General features: G+C 34.5%; 2 protein-coding genes across 3 annotated transcripts in view; both read left to right on the top strand.

Annotated features, from left to right (window-relative positions):
- Window positions 1-10,434, top strand: part of LOC107864627 (DNA-directed RNA polymerase V subunit 7) — a 10,938-nt gene extending 504 nt beyond the window's left edge. Inside the window, exon 2 of the mRNA XM_016711053.2 lies at window positions 9,556-10,434. Coding sequence (XP_016566539.1) covers window positions 9,556-10,123 — 568 coding nt within the window. The 3' untranslated portion in view covers window positions 10,124-10,434. The remainder of the gene's footprint in view (window positions 1-9,555) is intronic.
- Window positions 10,435-12,093: 1,659 nt separating this feature from the next.
- The window catches only part of LOC107864628 (DNA-directed RNA polymerase V subunit 7), a 36,216-nt gene continuing 25,685 nt past the window's right edge, over window positions 12,094-22,624 (top strand). Inside the window, exon 1 of one of the 2 annotated variants that reach the window (XM_016711054.2) lies at window positions 12,094-12,375. In XM_016711054.2, coding sequence (XP_016566540.1) covers window positions 12,362-12,375 — 14 coding nt within the window. In that variant the 5' untranslated portion in view covers window positions 12,094-12,361. Of the gene's footprint in view, window positions 12,376-15,935; window positions 16,065-22,624 lie in introns of those variants that run through there. The other variant, XM_047409135.1, reaches the window with a different exon arrangement.

Genomic DNA, 22,624 nt, shown 5'->3' on the forward strand with positions numbered 1-22,624 from the left:
CACACACACACACACACACACACACACAAAAGGTCAGTGCAAAGTTTTGATCTTTACAGGTAAGAGTTTTATACTAATCTTTTTTTAGTAATGAGATTGCATTCTGTTGATTTTTGATGGATTTTGGATGATGGGTTTGTTTTTAGTCCATTTGAAACTATTTACTTTTGGAATTCTGTGTTTTGCTGCTTCCCTTTGAAAGATTTAATGGTTGTCTCTTGAATTACCTGGATTAATGTAAGCTTTTATACTCTTTTCGTTATGGGAATTTCTTATGGGGTTTGATTCAATAGCAAATGCAGTACAACACATGAATATGTCGTAGACACTAGAGGCAAATCCAGGATTTAATGTTTATGGGTATAGACAAAAGCTATTGGGTTAGTTAAGACACATGTCCTGAGTTTGAATCTTGTAGGTGAAAGCAGAGAAGGATGGAAGGGTGTTCCTATTATCCATGGAGCATTCAAACTGAAGACACTAGATTTATAGACTATAAAAAAATAATCTGTGGATGATTGGTGCAATTTCCATGATATTCCATCAACCCAAGGTTAGGAATAAATGAAGAGATCTCCAAATTAATGTCTTGTCTTAAATAATTCCAATTCTCATGTCTGATGGGATTATCAAATTATGTCGAATTGGTTGGCGAAAAATTGAAATATAGAACTAAGTTGGGATGGAGAATCATTTGAATGCAAGGCTAGGTGGTCCTTAGTTACATTTCTGTTTAAAGTTTTAGGAATTCCTTTTACTTGATAAAGTTTAATATGAATATATAGTCTGTGACTGTAGGAGTGTTACTAATGTGTTGTAACTCTGCTTTTATGTGTTCTGCTTCTGTCATCGAAGTATTTTAAAGGGTGCAAAGTATACAAAAGAAAATGGTAGGTTTATTATGCAGAAGATGTCGTCTCCAATTATACCAGAGAACATAAGAATATATAAATTCCATCCTGCAAACAAGGTACTGATCAAAATACCCCCCAAACAAAAAAAGAAATCTATACGATATTATATTCAATGATGAAACGCATGAGACTGTCGTGGAAATGAGGCTTGATACACAGGTCATCCCAAAGAGAGGGAGTTTCAAGAATATTAGATCTATCAACCGAGGAAATGGAGATTGACAATGCTGTCACACACCATATTGATGCAGGGCGGACGAAATGGAGATTTGCATCCGTATCTTGTGCGATAAGGAAGTGCTATTAAAACTTAAAGACAAGTTCTACATGGTGTTGGTTAGACCAATTATTGGGTGGAGTGTTGGCTAGTCAAGAACTCTCACATTTAGAAGATGGAAGTTGCGGAAATATGGATGCTGTGATGGATGTAAGGGCATATTAGGAAGCATAGAATTGGAAATGAAGATATCTGGGGCATGTTGTGAGTGACTTCGCTGTAGGACAAGATGCGGGAAAGAAAAGATGAACGGATGTCCCAGTGTGGAGGTGTGAGAGGTTGACTATGGATGGTTTCAGGAGAGGTAGAGGTAGGCCGAAGAGGTATTGAGGAGAAATGAGATCTTGAAGTTATCTCCAATTTCTTACATCTTCCATTTGAAGATATTTTTGTTTTTATTGATTATTTTTGTCTCAAAGTATACATACCCTCTCTATAGTAGTTGGGTACTTTGGAGAAATAGGTTTACTCATTTCTTTCCTTAACCACTATTTTCTTTCTCTTTTCATCATCATGTTCATTATCTTTCATCATCCATCCGTTAGTTGGTTATCTTTCTTAACTAGCAGATAAATGGTAGAAATTCATTATGTTGAATATGGGTCTCGTTGAGCAACAATTATAGCTTTAATCTACATGATTTATGGTGGGCTTAATCAAGCAAGTTTGGTAAGGAAAACAGGTACGAAACACCCCAAATCCACGTGACTGGCATCAGCACACTACCTGACCCGTGCGAACTAAAAGCCATATGATGTCCCTCGACCATATGCATTAAAACCAACCTCGGAAGCTATTTGTAAATTTATTTATTTTTAAATCCACAAAACACGTTCAACTTCAAAAACCATTCATGAATCATTTCATAAAAATAAAAGAGCGCTCGGGGTACTAAAGCTGCCGCTATGCGTCGGGTCCAGGGAAGGGCCGGATTTCAAAGGTCTATTGAACGCATCCTGACCTTACATATCTACAAGGAATTGTTATCAGGGTTTGAATTCGTGACCTACTGGTCACATGAAAACAACTTTACAGTTACTCCAAGGCTATAATAAACTCAAAATAAAATAAATGTGCTTACATGTATGTCATGTACACTCCCATTGTTACAACCCACGACTCATGAAGCTTATCGCAATTCTTGATACAAAAGTGTAGCTTTGCGGACCATGTTCCACGAGTAACAAAATGATCCATGCTTTAATTTTATGAATCGTGAAGTTGGTCATGGAAACCTGGAACAGAAAGGCCAAAAGATCATTTATCCACGAGCCATGGTATGAATAATGATTCTCATTCACGATTCATGGCTTACTTATCATGGATCCGAAGTAATTTCTCAAAATTCCCACTCGTAAAGTGCTATCACAACTCGTGGTCTCAAACCACTAGTCGTAGAACGAGTTGTGGTTAGTTGAATCAAAATTTTTATAAAAATTTCCGACTCGACCTGGTTTTCTTTTCCCCTTTTGCTCGATAACCCTAACCTACTACCCAATGGAGTCCAAGTAAAGTAAACATATTGTTTTCTCTCTCCATTTCTTTTAAACTTCAAATCCACTATAACCCAACGCAACTATTTATGGAGCCTCTATATAACAAAATTGAATTTAACTCGTTGGACACAAAAGAAAAGAAAGAACATACTAGCTACCACGAAATAAAAGTGGTGTCTTAATAAACCTTAGGAAGAAAGTCACACTAGCCCTATCCGCTGATCACGTGCCACACCTTTTCCTGAAATATGGAAAATAGAGGGGTTTTAAAGAGGTTGAGTACACAGTCGCATTACTCAATAAGTATCATTAACTCACTTTCGCAAAGTTAGGACAATTCTTTATTAGGAAATCAATGCTAGTATCACTTGAGGTAAAACATAATGCGTAATATTAAATCGCAATTTAAACTTTGAACTGAAACGTCGAGTGTACTTCCATTTCAAAATCTTATGAACCTTCAATATTAAATTCCGAGTCATGCTCAAACATGATTTAAATAAAATAAAAAATTTCCGTTTCTATTGAATTGACTCTTTGAAATCACTTTCGGCTCCTTAGACCTAACTGTATTCAAATCCTTTATTTATATTTCACCGGGAGTACTATACCGACACTGGCATAAATATAAAAAACACTTGGTGATCAACCTAGTCATAAGTATTTGACCCTTACTTGTTGGAACGGCTTCCGGTAGTGTCGTACTAGTCGACTTAACCTCATTACATTAAGTAATGATCATTTTCCCTCTTAAAGAGAGATGTTTTCCCACAAACCTTGGCCTTGCCTTGGAATGTGTCCCTACACCGGCACGTGTAGTTCCAGGGTAAGGGATATAACATTCGAACCAATCTCGGTGGTTTCCACTAGTAACTCCCAAATCATTTGACATTTCGTAAAAAATAGATTTGTTAAGAGTCCCACATCTTAACAAGGATGGGTACTTGGTCTCCTTATATGGACTTAGGCAATCTCCTCGCATGAGCTAGCTTTTGAGGTTGAGTTAGGCCCAAGATCCATTCTTTACATAGTATCAGAGCCAGTTCCATCTAGATTCTTTGGTCATCGATGTTGGGCTCCCATATTATATTGTTCACGCTCTAGTTAACAAGGTGTGGGCGTGTGGAGGAGTGTTAAGAGTTCCACATTGGAAAAAAGATGGGTACTTGATCTCTTTATATGGACTTGGGCAATCTCCCTTATGAGCTAGCTTTTGAGGTTGAGTTAGACCTAAGATCCATTCTTTACAAGATTCATAGCCCAAAAACCTCAAAGAAATCTATTTTTATCAGATCACAGTGTCCATAGCCAATACAAGCCATTTGAAAAAAAAAACCTTTTCTCAAATATATTGCAATATTCATCAAAAGAGAATTTAAGACTCGAAGTATTCAATAAGTGTTATTTCAAACCATTTAGCTCTTAAAGCATAAATACAAATGAGTAAAAATCACTTGAACCAAATAGCACTTTAATGTAATACCTTGTCAAAACAAATTTCAAAATCTTTATTTAAATTCCTTTTTCGTGCCTCTAGCATCAATGCAAGTTTTTCTTTTATAAACTTAGAGCATTGCATTTTAAGTACTTCTACAATTATCTTCAAAGACAATTCATTTATGAATCAATGGTAGTTCATATGCAATTCAGTTATAAAACATGGAGATACCTGGAGTCGGTTTAATTCAAGAAATTACCTTATGGAAGAAAACCCAATAAATCCTCTTCTTGAAGTTCTTGGTTGAATCCTTGAAATAAAAGCTAAGGTGATTCACAATCCTTGTGGTTGTGCATTTTAATTTGCAAGAGAACTTCACTTGGGCAAAGTTTCCATTCCACATTGCATAAGAGATTCACACCCTGTTTCTATGTTCTCAAACCAAAATGACCAAGCAAAGATTGATTTCTCTTTCCATGGATAAACATTTAAGATCCTTGAGATTGGTTGCAAAATCTCTAATATATTCCCCACAATTTACACCCCACACAACTTTAGTAGGAAGGAGAAGAAAGTTGCTCATTGTAATTCATCTAAAGTGACCAAGAATGATTGGTCTTTCAAGTGTAAGTCTTATCTTTGACCCTTTAAGGCTCAGTAATAAATGCTTGGCTCTTTTCTAAGAAAATCACATGCCAAGCTCTTGTGTACTCAGTTATCTCTAATTAATTTTTTTAATCAATATTACATTTTTCAAAAGTGTTTAATACGCTTCCAAACCTTGATTTTGTACATCATACCATTTTCCAATTAATTCACCAACTTAACTTACCCTTAGGCTCTCCTTAGACCCTAAATCATTTGTACTAAATCTCCGATACTTATCATCTTGTACACCATGGAAGTTAAGGTAGTTAGTACGCGTAGAACTTCGTAATGGCCTTTATACATCTCAAAATTTTCCTGGGTGCTACAATGTAAAACTATAGAGAGTTGGAATTCTATCAGGCTAGAGTTCTTCTTCTTCTGCTGCTGCTGCTCCTCCTCCTCCTTATTCCTTAGACCCTAAATCATTTGTAGTACTTCTCCTATACTTATCATGTTCTCATGATATCATTCATATCATTTGCCCTTGTTCATGTGCAAGTCAAGGTAGTTAGCAGGCGTAGAACTTCTTAATGGCCTTTCGACATCTCAAAATATTCCGGGGTGCTTCAATGTAAAAATATCGAGAGTTGAAATTCTATCAGGCTAGAGTTCTTTTTCTTCTTCTTGGACAAAAGATAATTCCTGCAGTGTTGCATCTAGGATCGACAAATTCTTGTCTGCCAGGTGGGGTGATCTCTTTGGTGTAATGACACAATCTATTCTCCTACGTATTATCTTGGATCACAGTCCACTATTTTTTGCGTGTGGGCATTGGACTAATAATATCTCCTATTTTAAGTTCGAAAATATGTGGTTCGAACATGGGGGAATGGATAGCAACTGGTGCAGTTCTTTCAAATACTTTGGCAGCCCAGATTTTTTTTTTTGGAAAGAAACTTAAGTCGAAAGAATGGAACAAATCCTCTTTTTGGACATTTGGAGAATAGAAAATTGTGTATTCTGAATAGAATTCTGGAAATTGACCAGTATGCAGAAGAAACACCGCCCTTTGATGACCTACTTCTGTCCAAAACAAGCTTGCAAATGGAGCTTGAGGAGATTTTTATAAATTGGAAGAAATTTCACGGAGACAGAACTCTAGATGCCTCTGGTTGAAGCGAGGAGATAACAACACTGTGTTTTCCACAAAATGGCTGATTCTCATAGGAGCTTCAATCAACTTGCCAAGCTAGAAGTTGGGGGTATTAGCATTGATAACATGGATATCATTTCTAATGAGATTCTTAGTTTTTATGAATCATTATACAAAGAGAATGAGACTCGAAGACCAAAATGGGACTACACAAATGTTCACTGCTTAACGAGTGAGGAAAAATAAGGGCTACATCGTCCATTTCAAAAAGAGAAAATTCTTGAGGCAATAAAAAGTTGTGAAAGCGACAAAGCTCGGGGTCCGGATGTGTTCTCCATGGTTTCTACAAGAAGTTTTTTGGAGTATTAGAAGTGGATCAGCTGAATGCTTTTAATCACTTTAACAATCTCGATTTTTTTGAGAGAAGTTCAAATGCTTCTTATATTGCTCTTGTCCCCAAGATGATTGGTGTGAAGGAACTTAAAGATTAGAGACCTATCAGTTTGATTGGTAGTTTCTGTAAGATTCTCTCCAAAGATTTGGCAGGTAACTCTAAAAAGTGCTTCGCGGTCGAGTTAGTGCTTCTCAAACAAGTTTTCTTAGCGACAGAAACATCACAATGAGGCATTGACTGCTAATGAATGTTTGGATTCGAGAATGAAGTTTGGAAAGTCGGGAATCCTTTGCAAGTTAGAGTGTCGGACATTGAAAAAGCATTTGATCATGTCAATTGGGGATTCTTACTGAACCTATTAAGGTAGATGGGTTTCAGCCGCAAATGGATTAATTGGATAAAATTTTGTATCTCTTTAGTAAAATTCTCAGCTCTCAACAATGGTAGTCCCTAAGGTTTCTTTCTTCACGAGAGGACTTAAACAAGGAGATCCTCTTTCTCCTTTTCTCTCCATTCTTTTCATGGAGGTCCTCAGCAAGATGCTAAATAGTTCAACACAAACAAATTGAGTCTCAGGTTTCATGCAGACCACAGAGGCATCAACAATCTCCAAGTCATCCATATTTTATATGCAGATGACAAGGAACATCAGGTTTTGATTTGAGGATGATCCTAATCTTTTTCGAAGTTGTCTCGGGATTGCACATCTACTTCACCGAAAGTTCTCTCTTTCCGGTTAATGATGTACCAAATATAAGTTGGCTTGCCAATATTTTGCAGTGCAACATAGGAGCAGGTCCTACTAAGTATTTGTGCTTACCTCTGGGAGACAAATATAAATCAGTGACAATTTGGAAAGAGGTAATTGAGAAGATGGAAAAGAAGTTGGCGAACTGGAAGAGACAATATCTTTCATTAGGGGAGAGTCGCTTTGATCAACAATGAGCTCAGTGCACTTCCTACTTACACCATGCCTCTTTTTCAGGCTCCCTCCTTGGTTCTGCAAAAGATTGGATGGACTGAGATTTAAGACGAGACTATCTTTGGCAAAAAAATAAACAATCTAATCCTTTCCGCCTTGTGAATTGGAAAGCAGTCACCCAGGACAAAAGAAAAGGCCATCTTGGTATTAAGAACTTAAAAGATTCATAACAATAGTGTGTTGATGAAATGAGATTGGCGATTCGACAAGGAGGTAGGTGCACTTTGGAGGAGGGTTTTGGTGGAAAATTCACACTTGAGAGTCCCAGGATTGAGGTACTGGATTATGGAAGCATATCTGAGGCTATTGGAACAAATTCAAGTCAAATATGGGCTTTATTCTTGGTAATGGGAGGAGATCAGACTTTGGGAAAACGCATGGTTGGGTCATGCTCCCCTGAACGATCAATTCATTGATATCTTCAACTTATCTTCTCTACAAAATGGAGAAATTGCAGTATTCTGGTCAACACAAGAATAAAATATTTTTCTTAGAAGGAATATTAATCGTTGGTAAGTGGAAAGACTATGCCTATTGCTCCAGAGGTTGACCAACATAACATTGGACCACAGTAAAACAGACTCCATTTTCCTAAGGAGGCTTGTCTCTCACAATTGAACCTACAAAAGAGGGTGATCCGACTGTGCAGCAGATGTCATCTATGTGAAGAGCATTTAGAAGAAGTTCACCTCTTCCTGCATTGTAGGGTCATTAGCCAGCTATGGGATATGTTTTTTGTAATTCTAGGCATAAGTTGGACTCTGCGTAATTCCATGATTGAGTTCTTGCTAGGCTGGAACTGAAAGGGGCTTACTAAGAAATCCCTAAGAACTTGGAACATCATACCTCTGGTCATTTCGTGGACCATCAACTCGGAAGAAATAATATAATTTTTGAAGGCAAGAGTAACATTCACAACCTTAAACAAAGATGTCTCTTTGGTAGTCTTTTTGGTGCAATCTGGTTATTGTATATGGTGTAGATGGAATGATATACACAATAGAGTGATTGCATAACCTATAATTATGCCTGTTGCACTGGCTTAGTGCACAGATTTATAAAACCTTTAATTACTTATCAAAAGAAAGAACTGAGAAGGGATAGGTCACAAGACCATTGGTGGCCACTTTATTTGTTGGTGAGGCTGAGGCATGAAAACAGTGGTAGCATTTTTCTAGTTCAGCTGTGAGGTCCAAAACACCTAGAATTTGGTAACAGTTACGCCAAGGAACTCTTAATTTAGAAGCGCCAAAAGATCTCTCAGTAATTGGTGTTAAGCAGAATTTTCTGCTCGACTCTCGTAAGCTATGTTTGCCCGTCCGTCTACTGCTCTAGTTGCTTGTATTGAACCATGCTGTATAGTATTCCTAGTCTCTATTGAGCAGAGTCCCACTGTCTTCAAGACTTCCCTTTCATTGGTAAATTAAGTATTTTTGACGTAAGAAGCAACATAAAGAAAATGCTGTTACAGATGACATCTAAAAAGGATTGAGGACTTACAGGAAGTGTAGTGAACCAATGAAATCAATAAGGCTTCAAGTAAAGCTTCCGTTTGAAGCCTCTTTTGAGCATGCTGATTGGGTGATTGGTGTCTCAATTCAACAATTTGATTAGTTCCGATATCTTATTTTTGTCTCTACACTGCAATCTGCAGTTCTATATATTTTAAGGAGTTGGTTGGTTCAGAGACAAGTTATGCATGGATTAGTAATACGTGGATTGTAATATAGGTATTAGTAATACATGGATTAGTGCCCATCGTATTTTCACCAGTAGAGTCGTTTAAATAATAGTTGTGCCCATTGTATTAACTATGTTCATCGTGTGATCACCAATAGAGTCGTTTTAATAATAGTTGTGCCCATAGTATTAGCTAAGTACAGTGTTATCTTAGGTAATTGTTGGCTCAAATACACGATACAGGCATTGGGTTATGCATTAGGCGACTCTATCTGTTGGTCTTGGATTTCCCTTCTGTTTTATTAGCTATTGATCTGCATTTTGTCTTTTTTAATCTTTTCCAGTTTTCATAGACATGTGTGGTGCACTTATTGACTCAAGCTAACAAATATGGGTAAATTTTACTTCTCTCAGACAGAGCCCGGGGCTCGATTTGATCTAGAGATAATCTCTTCCCTGAGCCACTGTCCATTCACATCATTTTAGATATGATTCTGTTTGGTGCGCCCATACCTGGGGATGGGGGAGCACAAAAATGTTTAAAGCAGAATAAAAGGGAAAACATGAGGATGTGGTTGATTTATTGTAGCATTGTCACTGTCCAAGTAATCTTATTTTGTGTTTGAAATGTAGGGACTCAATGCTGTGTGACGTTGAAGCTTGCTTATTTGTGTGGGTTCCCGTGAAAGAAATAAAAGAAAGTGGAGAACACCCTGGAAGTATTGTCATCAAGCATTTCTTTAACGAGCTCACATTTATTTGCGCTACCGAAGATTATGGGTACTTTCTCAAAGTAATGAAAGTGAAGAGCGTAGGCAATGGAAAGTTGTCAAAATACTCAACACACCTCATGTTCCCTGTAACTTTCTTCTGTCGCACCTTCTTACCTAAAACCGGGGAAGTCTTGGTTGGGATTGTCATCAAAGTTTGCATGCAAGGAGTCTTTCTGAAATGTGGACCTATGAACTCTATCTATCTCGGTCGTCGCAAGATGCCAAATTACAACTATGTTCCAGGTGAAAACCCTTTCTTCTTATCAGATGATCAGTCGAGGATTGAGAACGAAGTGGCTGTCCGATTTGTTGTGTTCGCTGAGAGATGGAGTACAACCAATGTGAGGAAATTTGACCTTCTTGCAAGCATTGAAGGTGATTCCCTTGGGCCAGTTTCACTGAATGGATTTGATGGACTAGAGCTGTAAAATTCTTAATAGGAAAGGAAAAGGAAAGTGCATTTTAGAGTATAGTTTCTCTTGCCAGATCAAAAATAGGAAAGAAAGAGCATATGTTGGTTTACTTATAGGATGTGAAATGTGTTATCAGTGAAATTATTACTGTAAATGGTTCTGTTAAAAGTTTTTGTTGATAGAGTGTTTGGAGAAGTGAAAATGGCTGAGGTACAAATTTAGAAACTTTACAGTTGGTGCTGGAGTTGAAATAGTGAAAAATTCTGAACCTTTGAACTGTATTTTGTTTGTGTTGTGTTTTTATCAGTAGTTCAGATTTCGTTTTATTGTTGTTTGCTTGTGAAGTATTTGTGGTTCGCCTTTCCCAGGCGTCGACTATAGCGAGAGCTTTAGTGATCCCGACTGCTCTTTTAAAAGGACTGGTTTGTTTGTGTTGTGTTTTTATCAGTAGTTCAGATTTCGTTTATCGTTGTTTGCTTGTGATGTATTTGTGGTTCGCCTTTCCCTAGATGGACTATAACGGGAGTTTTAGTGCATCCGATTGTCCTTTTGAAAGGACTGGTTTTCAGATTTTTTTCAAAAAAGTTTAATGGGGTAGATTATGAGTTGGTGTTTAGAAAACTTTTGTTTTGTTAGCCAAACAGGCAGGGTAAATGCAAATATTGTCTTTAAATTTGAAGAGGGGTTGATGAAAATTGTTTTTTTTCAGTGTTCTTTCCAAATGTGTATAATTTATCAAAATTAGACAATATAGTAATTTAATTCATGTCCACAGGATAATTGATAAATTTTTATTTACATGATGATGTAAAAACCGTGTTTAATGAAACACACTTAAATAGAATATCGGTGGTGGTTGTTGATAGTGATATTTGACGTATGATTATGATGTGTTGGCGGTTTGGTTATACATGTGCGCTGATAATTGTTGGTGGACAATGGTGATTGTGGAGAAATTTTGATGACCATGCGTGGTTGATGCGCGGCGATTATTGGACGGGGTAGACATTGCTAGTTGCATAGTGATGGTTGATAGTGGTGGTTTTATGGTGATGACAAAATATAAACAAAGTGGTGGTAAACTATCACATGCGAATGATGATTATATACTACACCGTTGTGGATTAGAGAAGTTTCTACGCTATCTCTTCATTCAAATAATATATACAAGTTGGCCTTTTAAATGAGATTTATCTTAAAAATAAGGCAGATTACATTTTACAAATCGTAAATATAACGTGATTATTTACATGATATTAATATATATGACATGACACTCTGGATTTAGCTATTGGAAGCTATATACTAAGGAAAAGAAATTCATTTTGAATATTAACCATTGATTACAAGTTTTATTAGTTTGTGAACCATTAAAAGTCAAATTAGGTTAATTAATATGAACTCAAGGAGCAAAATCAATGATGTGAATAAAAGATATCACTGAGACATTTTTATCTTTTATGTGAGTAGGCCATCCATTATTCTTAAAGAAAAAAAAATTAATAATTTTAAGAGCATATATATTAATCATCAAAACGACCGTGACTAATGAGACTCTTTTTTCTTAATTAGAAGTTTTCATTTTGAATGAAAAAAAATATAAATAACATAAATACCAATCCTTTTAGAAGTAATTACACTCTCTCTCACTTTTTTAATTACTTTAATCTCTCTCCCTATTAATACATAACATAACCGATATATACATTGCATTCTATGTATATATTAAAATTTTTGTAATATATTTAGGGAGATGAGATTTTTTATAATATTAAAAATATAAGTTGTGTATTTATATAATTTTTAGAAAAAACGAGCTCCAACAAAAAATACCAATAGATAAGAAGTTAAAAAGACTAATCTTAAAAAAAAACCCAGATATTTAATAACTTAATATTTCAAAAAAAATCTAAATTACTCTTTATGAATTAAATATATTCTTTTATTTTTTGACTGTGAAATGTCTTTCTCATCTGCATGTACAGCTATATTTTGTCATTTCCCCTTAACACCCTATGATTCAAATCTTCATTTAATACGTGATAACTTTTTATTAATTGAAATTTTAATTAATCAAAATTCCATTAACCCAGCAATCAAACCCGAATCCTAATAACTTTGGGAAACTCCTAAACACCCACTAAACAAATTTCCAGATTAACAAATTCCATCCATTTTATTACTTATTGCATCAGTTGATTTTGCAGTAGTGTTTTTTTATAAAATAACATAGGATATTTATGGCTGAAATTAATGGGCAGAGACAGGTATGATCTCTTTAATTTCTCCTCACCACACAACATTTTCAATTTTTCTTTTGAAATTTGTTTTGGAGGTATTTTTTGATGGTTGAGGTAGACCCTTTGTATTAAAGAGTATTTTGTTGCCATTTTTTGATTGGAATTGTAAAATATGTTGCTTTTGATAATCAAGATTCAATTTTCTTGCTATGTTTGAGTTAATTTGGAGGTTTTTTGATGGTTGAGGAAGACCCTTTGCAAAAAATAGTATTTTGTTGCTATTTTTGTTACTTGGAATAGTGAAAAATGTTGCTTTTGATAATCAAGACTCAATTTTTTTTGCTATGTTTGAGTTGTTTTGGAGGTATTTTTTTGATGGTTGAGGTAGACCCTTCGCATTAACGAGTATTTTGTTGCTATTTTTTTGATTGGAATTGTAAAACATGTTGCTTTTGATCATCAAAATTCAATTGTTTTGCTATGATTGAGTTGTTTTGGAGGTATTTTTTGATGGTCGAGGTAGACCCTTTGCATTAAAGAGTATTTTGTTGCTATTTTTTTCATTTGCAACAACAACAACAACATACTCAGTATATTCACATCAAGTGGGGTCTGGGGAGGGTAAGTGTATGCAGTCCATATCACTACCTCAAATGTGAGATAGAGAGGTTGTTTCCGATAGACCCTGGCTTAAAATAAAGCAATCTAAGATAAGATAAGGAATAGTAAGCTATTTTTTTTTTTCTATTTGGAATTGTTAAAATGTTGCTTTTGATAATCCAGATTCAATTTTTTTTTTTGGCTATGTTTGAGTGTTTTTCTACTTGTTTTGATTAGGTTCATGAGTTATTGAATTTTTTAGCTGGTTTTCTTGGGTGAGGTTCATAAACATTTGAACTTTCAGTTGTATTTTTTTTCTAAAAAAATAATTGTGGTGTCCGGTCCAGCTTTTACACACCTTGACTAATTCCACGCATACCTGCCACCCCCCAAGGATCATCTGTCATGTAACTGTGTTCATTAAGGCTGGATGGGTGGGAAGAAATCACCTAGTGTTTTGTCTTTACTGAGATTAAAGCCACTTGACTGTTAGGAGAGGACAACCTCTTGTTCCTGCTCCTTTTTCTTCGCTTTGGGGACAGAGGTTCTACGGTAGGTAACAACGGGTACAAGCAAGTTGACCAAAGGGGACCACCAAAACTTTTACTCCTCCATCGAGGAGCCGTTCGTACGAGAAGCAAGGGATGTCGTGAACGGTGGATGCATAGAGAATTCGAGTCGTCTTCACTTCTTCAATCCTTCTGCTCTTCTCCCTCTATATAGGGTGAGTAGCTTGCTTCCAAGTCCTAAGAACTCATGATTCTCAACTCACTTCATTGAGCCACACCAGCTTTTAGTTGTCATTAGATGCCAATGCACCTTCTTTGTATTTAATGTGCAGTTCTTGAACAGAGCTGGATTTTCAAAGACAAGAGGGAGTGGTTCGGATGGTTAACACCTCTTAGTTGTAATCCCGAGGTTGTGAGTTCAATTCACTTTGGGAGCAAAAAGGACGGGAACTCCTAGGGAGGTGTAAAGAAAGTTGCATATTCAAATGGTATTTTAAAATTAAATTGTTACTAAATATCGAAATGTGTCATTCTTTCTGGGATTGACTAAAAAGGAAAGCGGGGAAAGTGGTCATATAAATTGGGATAGAGGGAATAATAATGATTAGAGTGACGTACCAATTACCAAAAGGATGTGGTTCGGTAAATGAGGTTGTTTCTTTCTTAATTAGAAGTCTCGATTTTGATTTTTAGGTATGAAAAAAATATTGACAGAGAGTTTTCCCTAAATGGCCCACGAGTCACAAATTCACATTAGTTGGGCTCCAATAATACCAGATACCGGATAGAAAATATAAAGACTAACCATAAAGAAAAAAAATCAGATATTTATTGAATTAATATTTTAGCAGGGAGCTTAAATTACCCTTTAAGTATTGAAAATAATACAAATATACCCTCCTTCCATTTTTTTGAACTCTAAATTATCCTTAACATCCATTGATAACTCTATTTTGCCCTTTTCCCTTAACTAACCCTTTGGGAAAATGATTATAATTTTCATTCAATAGTGACAACTTTTTATTGATTGAAATTTTAAGTAATAAAAAATCAATTAACCCACCAATCAAATCTAGATTACGCTTAAAATCTACTCGACCCAACATAAAACCCAACCCAAATCCTAATAGTGGGGGAAAAACCTTCTAAGCCAATTCATTGAAATCATGTAAGCTGATTCATTCATGAAATAGCATCAATCTTTTCTCTTTTCTTCTATAATTAGGTGTGTTTGGATTGACTTTTTTAAGTAGCTGTAGCTTATAAGCTAAAAACCATAAGTTGAGAGTACCCGACTTTTGGCTTTTGACTTATTTTTGTACCTTTTCAACCTAAAATAAAGTGCTTAAACATACTTTTTGCTTTTCTGAACACCTCCAAAAATAAAAAAGAGCTTAAAAGCCGAAAACACAATAAGTCAGTGCAAACACCTTGTTACTCTTGGAGCTATATTTCTTGGTTTAGCCCTGAATTAACAGTCATCTTCCATCTGTATCAACAAATTCTATCCGAATTCATACTTATTGCAGCAATTGATTTTTGTTGTTGTGGTTTTTATAAAATAAAATAGGATATTTATGGCTGAAAATACTGGGTAGCGACAGGTATGATCTCTTTAGTTTCTCCTCTCATCATAATATTTTCAATTTTTTTAAAGATATTTATTTATTCAAAAGAATTTAAGTGTCTTTGTTTTGGAGGCATTTTTTGATGGTTGAGGACTTGAGGTAGACCCTTTGCATAAAAGAGTATTCTGTTGCTATTTTTTTATTGGAATTGTAGAAAATGTTGCTTTTGATAATCAAAATTCAATATTTTGCTATGTTTGAGTGTTTTTCTACTTGTTTAATTAGGGTTCATGGATCCTTGAAATATTTAGTTGATTTTCTTGTGTGGGGTTTCAGTTTTTTTGATAATAAAATTGTGTTGTCCAGTCTAGCTTTCACGCACCTCGACTAATTCCACGTGATACAGCCACTCCATGAGCAATACGTGGTAATTATGTCCATTAAGGCTAGACAGGTGGGAAGAAATCACCTAGTGTTTTTGTATCTGTTGAGATTTGTTGAACCCGAGAGCTTATGATTCTCAACTCATTCATTGAGCCACACCCTTGGGTGTATCTTTCAGTTGTCGTTAGATGGCAGCACACCTTCTTTGTATTTAATGTGCAGTTCTTTAACTGAGCTGCATTTTCAAAGACAAAAGGGAATTGTTCGGATAGTAAGCATACCTCGCTTCCAATCTCAAGGTTGTGTGTTCGCGTCACTGTGGGAGTAGAAAGGGTGGGAACTCCTATGGAGGGGTAAAGATAGTTGCATTTTTAATTTGTGCAACTGAAATTTTGTTGTGTATTTGTATCCTTGAGCCTCATGTATATCCTTAATTTATGTATTGTTCTTGGTAAATCCCATGAATTTGTTTGAGCCATTTTTAACTACTTTAGATTCTATTTATTTATGTTTTAAAATTTTCTAGGTGGTTTTAAGTATTTATGCATTAGTAGTGGAGTAAGGATTTGATACTGAAGCTATGCAAATGGATAGTAATTCTGGTGTACCAGGAACACCTTCGCCACAATTACGTCGTTGCAAAGGATCAAATGAGGTGAACCATTTTCTCTCAGTGTTTTTAGTGACTGATACCATTCTCTGCTTTGTTGTCCCTGGTTGCTCCTTGTGGGTTTTAATCATTTTAGTTTGAAAATGAAAGAGTACACAGGGAACTGAACAGCATATAGAGTTTATGTGCCTTTTGACAAAAGTAGTGTATTACTTCCCTGTTCCATTTTATTTTATGGTGTTGACTGAATACTGCATTAAGATGTTGACTTACAACAATAACAACATACCCAATGTATTCCCCTAAAGTGGGGTCTGGGAGGGTGGGAGGGTAGAGTGTACATAATCCATACCTCTGAGGTGAAATAGAGAGACTGTTTTCAATAGATTTTCGGTTCAAGGCAATACCAGTCCAGAAAAAGACATAATATATGAACAAGAAGCAATAGATAGTCGCAACAACAGATAGTAACCAAAACAAGACTATCACAAATAATACTATCCTCGATCTACCCAAAGTAACAAACATTATCAAAACTCCAAGAACAAGAAATTACAAGCGTAGCACGATGACTACTAGTACGTATAACAAAACAAAGCATACCTTCCTACTAACCAACAACAACAACATACCCAATATATTATTACTACAAAATGGGGTCTGGGGATGGTAGAGTGTAAGCAGTCTATACTACTACCTCTGAAGTGAGGTAGAGAGGTTGTTTCCAATAGACCTCTAGCTCCAGGCAAAACAGTCTAGAAAAAGACATAATGTTAGAATAGGATACAATAGGTAGTTACAGAAACAAGACTACCACAAAATAATACTATAATCGATCTATCTGAAACAACATACAACACCAAAACTCCAAGAACAAACACTAGTAGTTGTAGCACTACGACTACTAGCATGGACAACAAAACAAAGCACTCCCACCTACTAGCATGGAATTCCTACTAATCTTCTACCCTAATTCGCGTCCTCCACACCTTTCTATTTAGAGTCATGTCCTCGGTAAGCTGTAAATAATTCATGTCAGGTCTAATCACCTCCCTCTAATATACGCCTTCTTACTATCCTTCTATCCTAATTCACATCCTACATACCTTCCTACCTAGGGTCATGTTTTCGGTAAGAAATTTGCTCCATCTTCTCGTTTAAGAAACTGACTTGATTTTTGTATTGTATAAGTAGTAGTGAAAAAAAATATGGTGAAGTGGTACAAAATTTGTTCGATAGAGAAAATATTTCGTTAACCTTTAAAATAGTTAAATATTTTTCAATTCTTTAAAGTTGTGGAAGTGGTATAGAGGGTGTCAAACACATTTCAATGTCTCAAAACGGAAAGAGTGTCATGTAAATTGGAATAAAAAATACTAGGTTTTGGTTCAGAACATAATTTTTTTTGAAGTTCTATTCTCCCTCTTCCTGAAATTTCAGATTCCTGGGGAGTTTGTCAAAGCAAATGGCCCATTTGCTTGTTGACGACAGGAACAAGTATAAGTCAATGTTGATCAGTCTATATTCAACTCTGTGGATGATAGGTGGTTTTACTTTCATCATTTACATGGGACATCTTTATATTTGGGCCATGGTAGTAGTTATACAAATCTTTATGGTAAATGAGTTGTTCAATCTACTTAGGAAAGCGCATGGAGACAAGCAACTTCCTTGTTTCAGGTTATTAAATTGGTGACCAAAATCATACTTGCATTTACCTTGTCAAAAAATCATTCTTCTAGTTGTAATTACTCTCCTGCTAAATTTCTTTTGACATTGACTTCTTCGAAACGCCACATATTTTGTTCCATATTTTCTTCTTTTTGAGACAAATTTCGTAGTGGACGGCAGATTGTAGTCAGAATACCTTTCAATTCAGTTTATTTTTTCCAAGTTTTGTTCCTAAAAAATACAAGTTCCTTAAATATCTTGGAACTTTGAGGATCCTGTGTGCACTGTTTTACACAATCCTCAAAATCTCAATATATTTTCTTTTGGTTTATTCAGACTTTATTACATGAAATTCTATCTATGCAAGTACTTTGAATTTCTCAGTTAAATTCTTCTGTGTGTAGGAATTTTAGGCATTTAATACCGTAAGATTTACTATCATTTTCGAGACCTCAGGTAATAATAGGCTATGTTTCTCGGACTCTTAAAAAATGTTAGCGGGTGCTTGTCGGATTCGCCAAAAGTAGTGTATTTTTGGATAATCCGACACGGGTGCGGCATCAAAAGTGAAGAGTCCGCGCAACTTAGGTAATAGGTACTCTAGGTTGTGACAGAAATGTTGCCTTACTAATATGAGAAATCTAAAAATGCAGTTGACTAATATATGAACCTTGAGGTACGCACAAGCTGGCCCGGACACCACAGTTATCGAAAACGGAAGTGTAAATATGAAATTTGAGTATCAGGTCTATAGAGGTTGAGTTTTCACTAAATAAAGGATACAATCATAGGTTGTATGGTTTCTGCATATACCCCAATTATTTGTTCCATGTGTTGTTTTATTTATCAAAAACTTTGATAGCCATTGTTGTCAGGTAGACTTGTCAAATTAACTTTTCTATAGTCTGGATGGACTAACACATATCTTGGAATTCGATCACTAACACGTTCTTGCTTTTAATGAAACTAGTCTGTACAACACTCATCTACTAGAAAAAAATAAAATATAAAGAAATAAAGTCCTAAATATAAAGTAAAGTTGTGTGTTTATTTGGAAATCTCATTATGATTAAGGTCCAAAAAATTTTCCAACTCAAAGAGTGACAATCTAAATTGGGTGTTTTCATATTTATTATCGAAAACTTTGAATATGAAACTCCAACTATTACCCAACAAAAGGAACATTGCTTGAATTTAACTTGATCTCTAAATAATAGATGAGCTCTTCTAATACTAATAGAATTTTATTTCTTTTTTCATGATTAGAAATAGGATTGACACCAAAATTTAGTTGTATTTAATTATAATTCTATTTCTTAAAAAACATTTTTTTTTTAAATAATTATTTTGAATGTTGTTTCAAATGTTATCCTTCAAAACATATAATTGTGCATTTGACATAATTTTGATTTTAGGTTCCTTTGATATTTTAACTAATTGACTCAAATGTGTTAACCTTTTTTTTCTACAATAATTCATCCTATTAATTAAGTGTTTGTTATTGTATAGGAGTACAAATTGGTATGGTAGTTTGTAATGCTCGGAAAGGAGCAACAAAAATTGTTATTCAACTCAACTCAATCCTAATTTTAATTAATCGTAGCTGACATTGACATTTTAATAACAATTTACCCCTTTATAAAGTTACTTTTCAAAACTTTTAAAGGGGCAAACAATTAATCAATATTTTAAGGATATTTTGATCGTTCAACATTATTATTCATGCTTTTAATATAACTAGTTTAGTTTACGTGCTTTGCACGTGTGTCTCGCGTCAATCAATAAAATTATACTCCCTCCGTTTAAAAAAGAATGATCTACTTTGAATTGACACAAAGTTTAAGAAAATAAAGAAGACTTTTGAATCTTGTGGCCTTAAATTAAAGTTATGTCAAATGTACCAAAATGTCCTTTAATCTTGTGGTCCTAAACATGCCATGTGGAAAGTTGAAATTAAAGAATTGCCAAAAAAGGAAAGGGGTCATTCTTTTTGAAACGGACTAAAAAGGAAAGTAGGTTATTCTTTTTGAAACGGAGGGAGTATATAAAAAAGAAACTTATTAAAAAAATATGAATATATGTTAACACGTCAATTAATAAAATTATATATAAAAATGAAACTTATTAAAAAAAATACAAATAAATGTTAACGCGTCAATCAATAAAATTATAACAATAACAATAACAAACCCAGTGTATTCCCACATAGTGGGGTCTGAGGGGTAAGATGTACGCAGTCCATACCACTACTTCAGGAGAAGTAGAAAGACTGTTTCCGAGAAAGACTGTTTCCAATAGACCCCCGAAATTAATAAAATTATATATATAAAAAAACTTATTAAACAAAAGTACAGATAGATGTTAACATAAATGTTATAACTCTTTAAATGATATGAATAAATATTGTACGAAAATAACAAATTATATGAACATATATAGCAATTGACATTAATACTAATGCAAGCTTCATTTAAGTGATAAAAATAAACACAATAAATGTTACAAGAAGTCTCTTCATAAACGAAATTATTGATGCATGTATATCTTGTAACTATCTTTGTAGGAAAGGGGGAATGTTTCCGATAGACCCTCGGCTAACTTACAAAGTTAGAATTCAATAGTTATGTCTTCAATCTAAAGATAATTTTCAATATAATCTTATATATGGAGTCTTTGGAGGATAGAATACATATTTTATCACTACCTCTGAAGGGTAGAAAGACTGTTCTCAATAGATATTCATAATCTAGACTGAGATAGCATTATTAGATATGGATTAGAAGTAAAAGATACATATGTTTTAAGTTGGTGAATGAAACTGAAGAAACTACTATGCTTGAAAAATTGAGGCAGCAATGTGGTGGAGGATTTATGAGAAGTCCTAACAATAAAGCAATTCTTTGTTCTCCTTCAAGAAATCACTGCAATGAAGATATCAACGTTAATACCCTATATATGTAAACAGAGACTAAAATGTGAAAATAAACTACTCTAGTAAACGAGACAAAAAAGGCACGAAAGACAATATTATGAGCTTGAGGATATAGATATTATATATAATATTTGACATCACAAACGTCGTGTAATTAAAATTTGATTTCTATTGAAAAAGAGAATTTGATTTGTTGTTAAAGAAGGTAAAATTCTATATAAGGTAAAGTAATAAGTCAATATGAATTTGATATTTAAAAAGATTCTGCACTTAAAAGAAAAATTAATTATTTTCCTAATATTAAAAATAGACATTTAATTTTCTCCTGTAAATTAGACTTTTTGTCTTAAGTTTTTTTCATGGTTGTTTAGTGATTCTTTTTTTTCGGGGGGCGAGGGGGGGGGGGGGGGGAGTTGTTCACTTCAAGTTTTTCATTAGGATTTTGGACTCTTCTTTCCTTTTCTAGATGTTTTTGCTTTTGTTTTTTTTCCATACATAACCTTTACTTCTCTTTATTTAGTATAATATAAGAATAAAAAAATATCTTAGGATTTAGGACTCTTTGCCCTTTTCTAGATGTTTTGTTTTCACGTTTTATGCTTTTCTTTTTTTAATTGACCTTTACTTCCCTTTATTTAATAAGAATAAGAAAATATCCTTAAATAAAACATAAGTGACATGACGATTTTATGTATTGCGAAAACTTTTAATGAAGAGCAAAAAGTTTAAATCACTTTTCTAAGGGGCTTCACACTTTTAATATATTATAAATATAGATGTAGATTATAAATTATAGATATAAATAGATTTTTGAAGGAATGAGCCATATGATGCCTCCCAAGTATATGTATTAAAACCCATCGTGGAAGCCATTTGAAAATTTTATTCATTTTCCAATCAATCATGAATCATTTTCAACTTCAAAAACCATACATGAACCGTTTCATTAGAATAATCAACTCAAAAGTAAAGATATGTCCTTCCATGTATGTCATGTACACTTCCATTATTACAAACCAACACAACTATCTATGGAGCCTCTATATAATGAAGTATAATATAACTCTTTTGACAATTCCTGACTAAAGAAAGGAAGATACTAGCTACCACGAAATAAAAGTGGTGTCTCAATATACCCTAGGAAGAAAGTCACACTAGTCCTATCCGCTAATCACGTGCCACGCCTCTTTCTAAAATATGGAAAACAGAGGGGTTCCAAAGAGGGTTGAGTACACCGCCACAGAACTCAATAAGTATCGTTGACTCTCTCTCGCTCAAAATTAGGACAAGACTTTATTAGGAAATTAATGTAAAGCATAATGCGTAATATTAAGTCGCAATTTAAACTTTGAACTTAAAAATTGAGTGTAACTCCATTTCAAAATCTTATGAATCTTCAATAATAAATGCACAAGTCATATGTTCAAACATGATTTAGATAAATCATAAATTTTTATTTCAGTTGAATTGACTCTTTGAAATCACTTTCGGCTCCTCAGGCCTAATTGTGTTCAAATCCTTTGTTTACATTTCACCAGGAGTATTATACCGACACTAACATAAATAGAAACAACACTAGGTGATCAACCTAGTCACAAATATTTGTACCTACTTGTTCGGACGGCTTCATGTTGTGCCGTACTAGTCGACTTAATCTCATTACTTTTAAGTAATGATCATTTGCCCTCTCAACTGGGGATTTTATCCCACAAACCTTGGCCTAGCCTTGGAATGTATCCATACACCGGCATGTGTAGTTCTAAGGTAAGGAATATATATTCTAACCAATCTTGGTGGTTTCCACTAGTAACTCCCAGATCACATTTCCTATAACATAGATTCATAGCCTAAAAACGTTAAAGAAATCTATTTTTATCAGATCACAATGTCCATAGCTAATCCAAACCATTTGGAAAAAATATATAAAACCTTTTCTCAAACATATTGCAATATTTATCTAAAGAGAATTTAAGACCTGAAGTATCCATTAAGTGTTATTTCA

The sequence above is a fragment of the Capsicum annuum genome, chromosome 3, assembly GCF_002878395.1.
Source record: "Capsicum annuum cultivar UCD-10X-F1 chromosome 3, UCD10Xv1.1, whole genome shotgun sequence".
NCBI classification, from domain to species: Eukaryota; Viridiplantae; Streptophyta; class Magnoliopsida; order Solanales; family Solanaceae; genus Capsicum; species Capsicum annuum.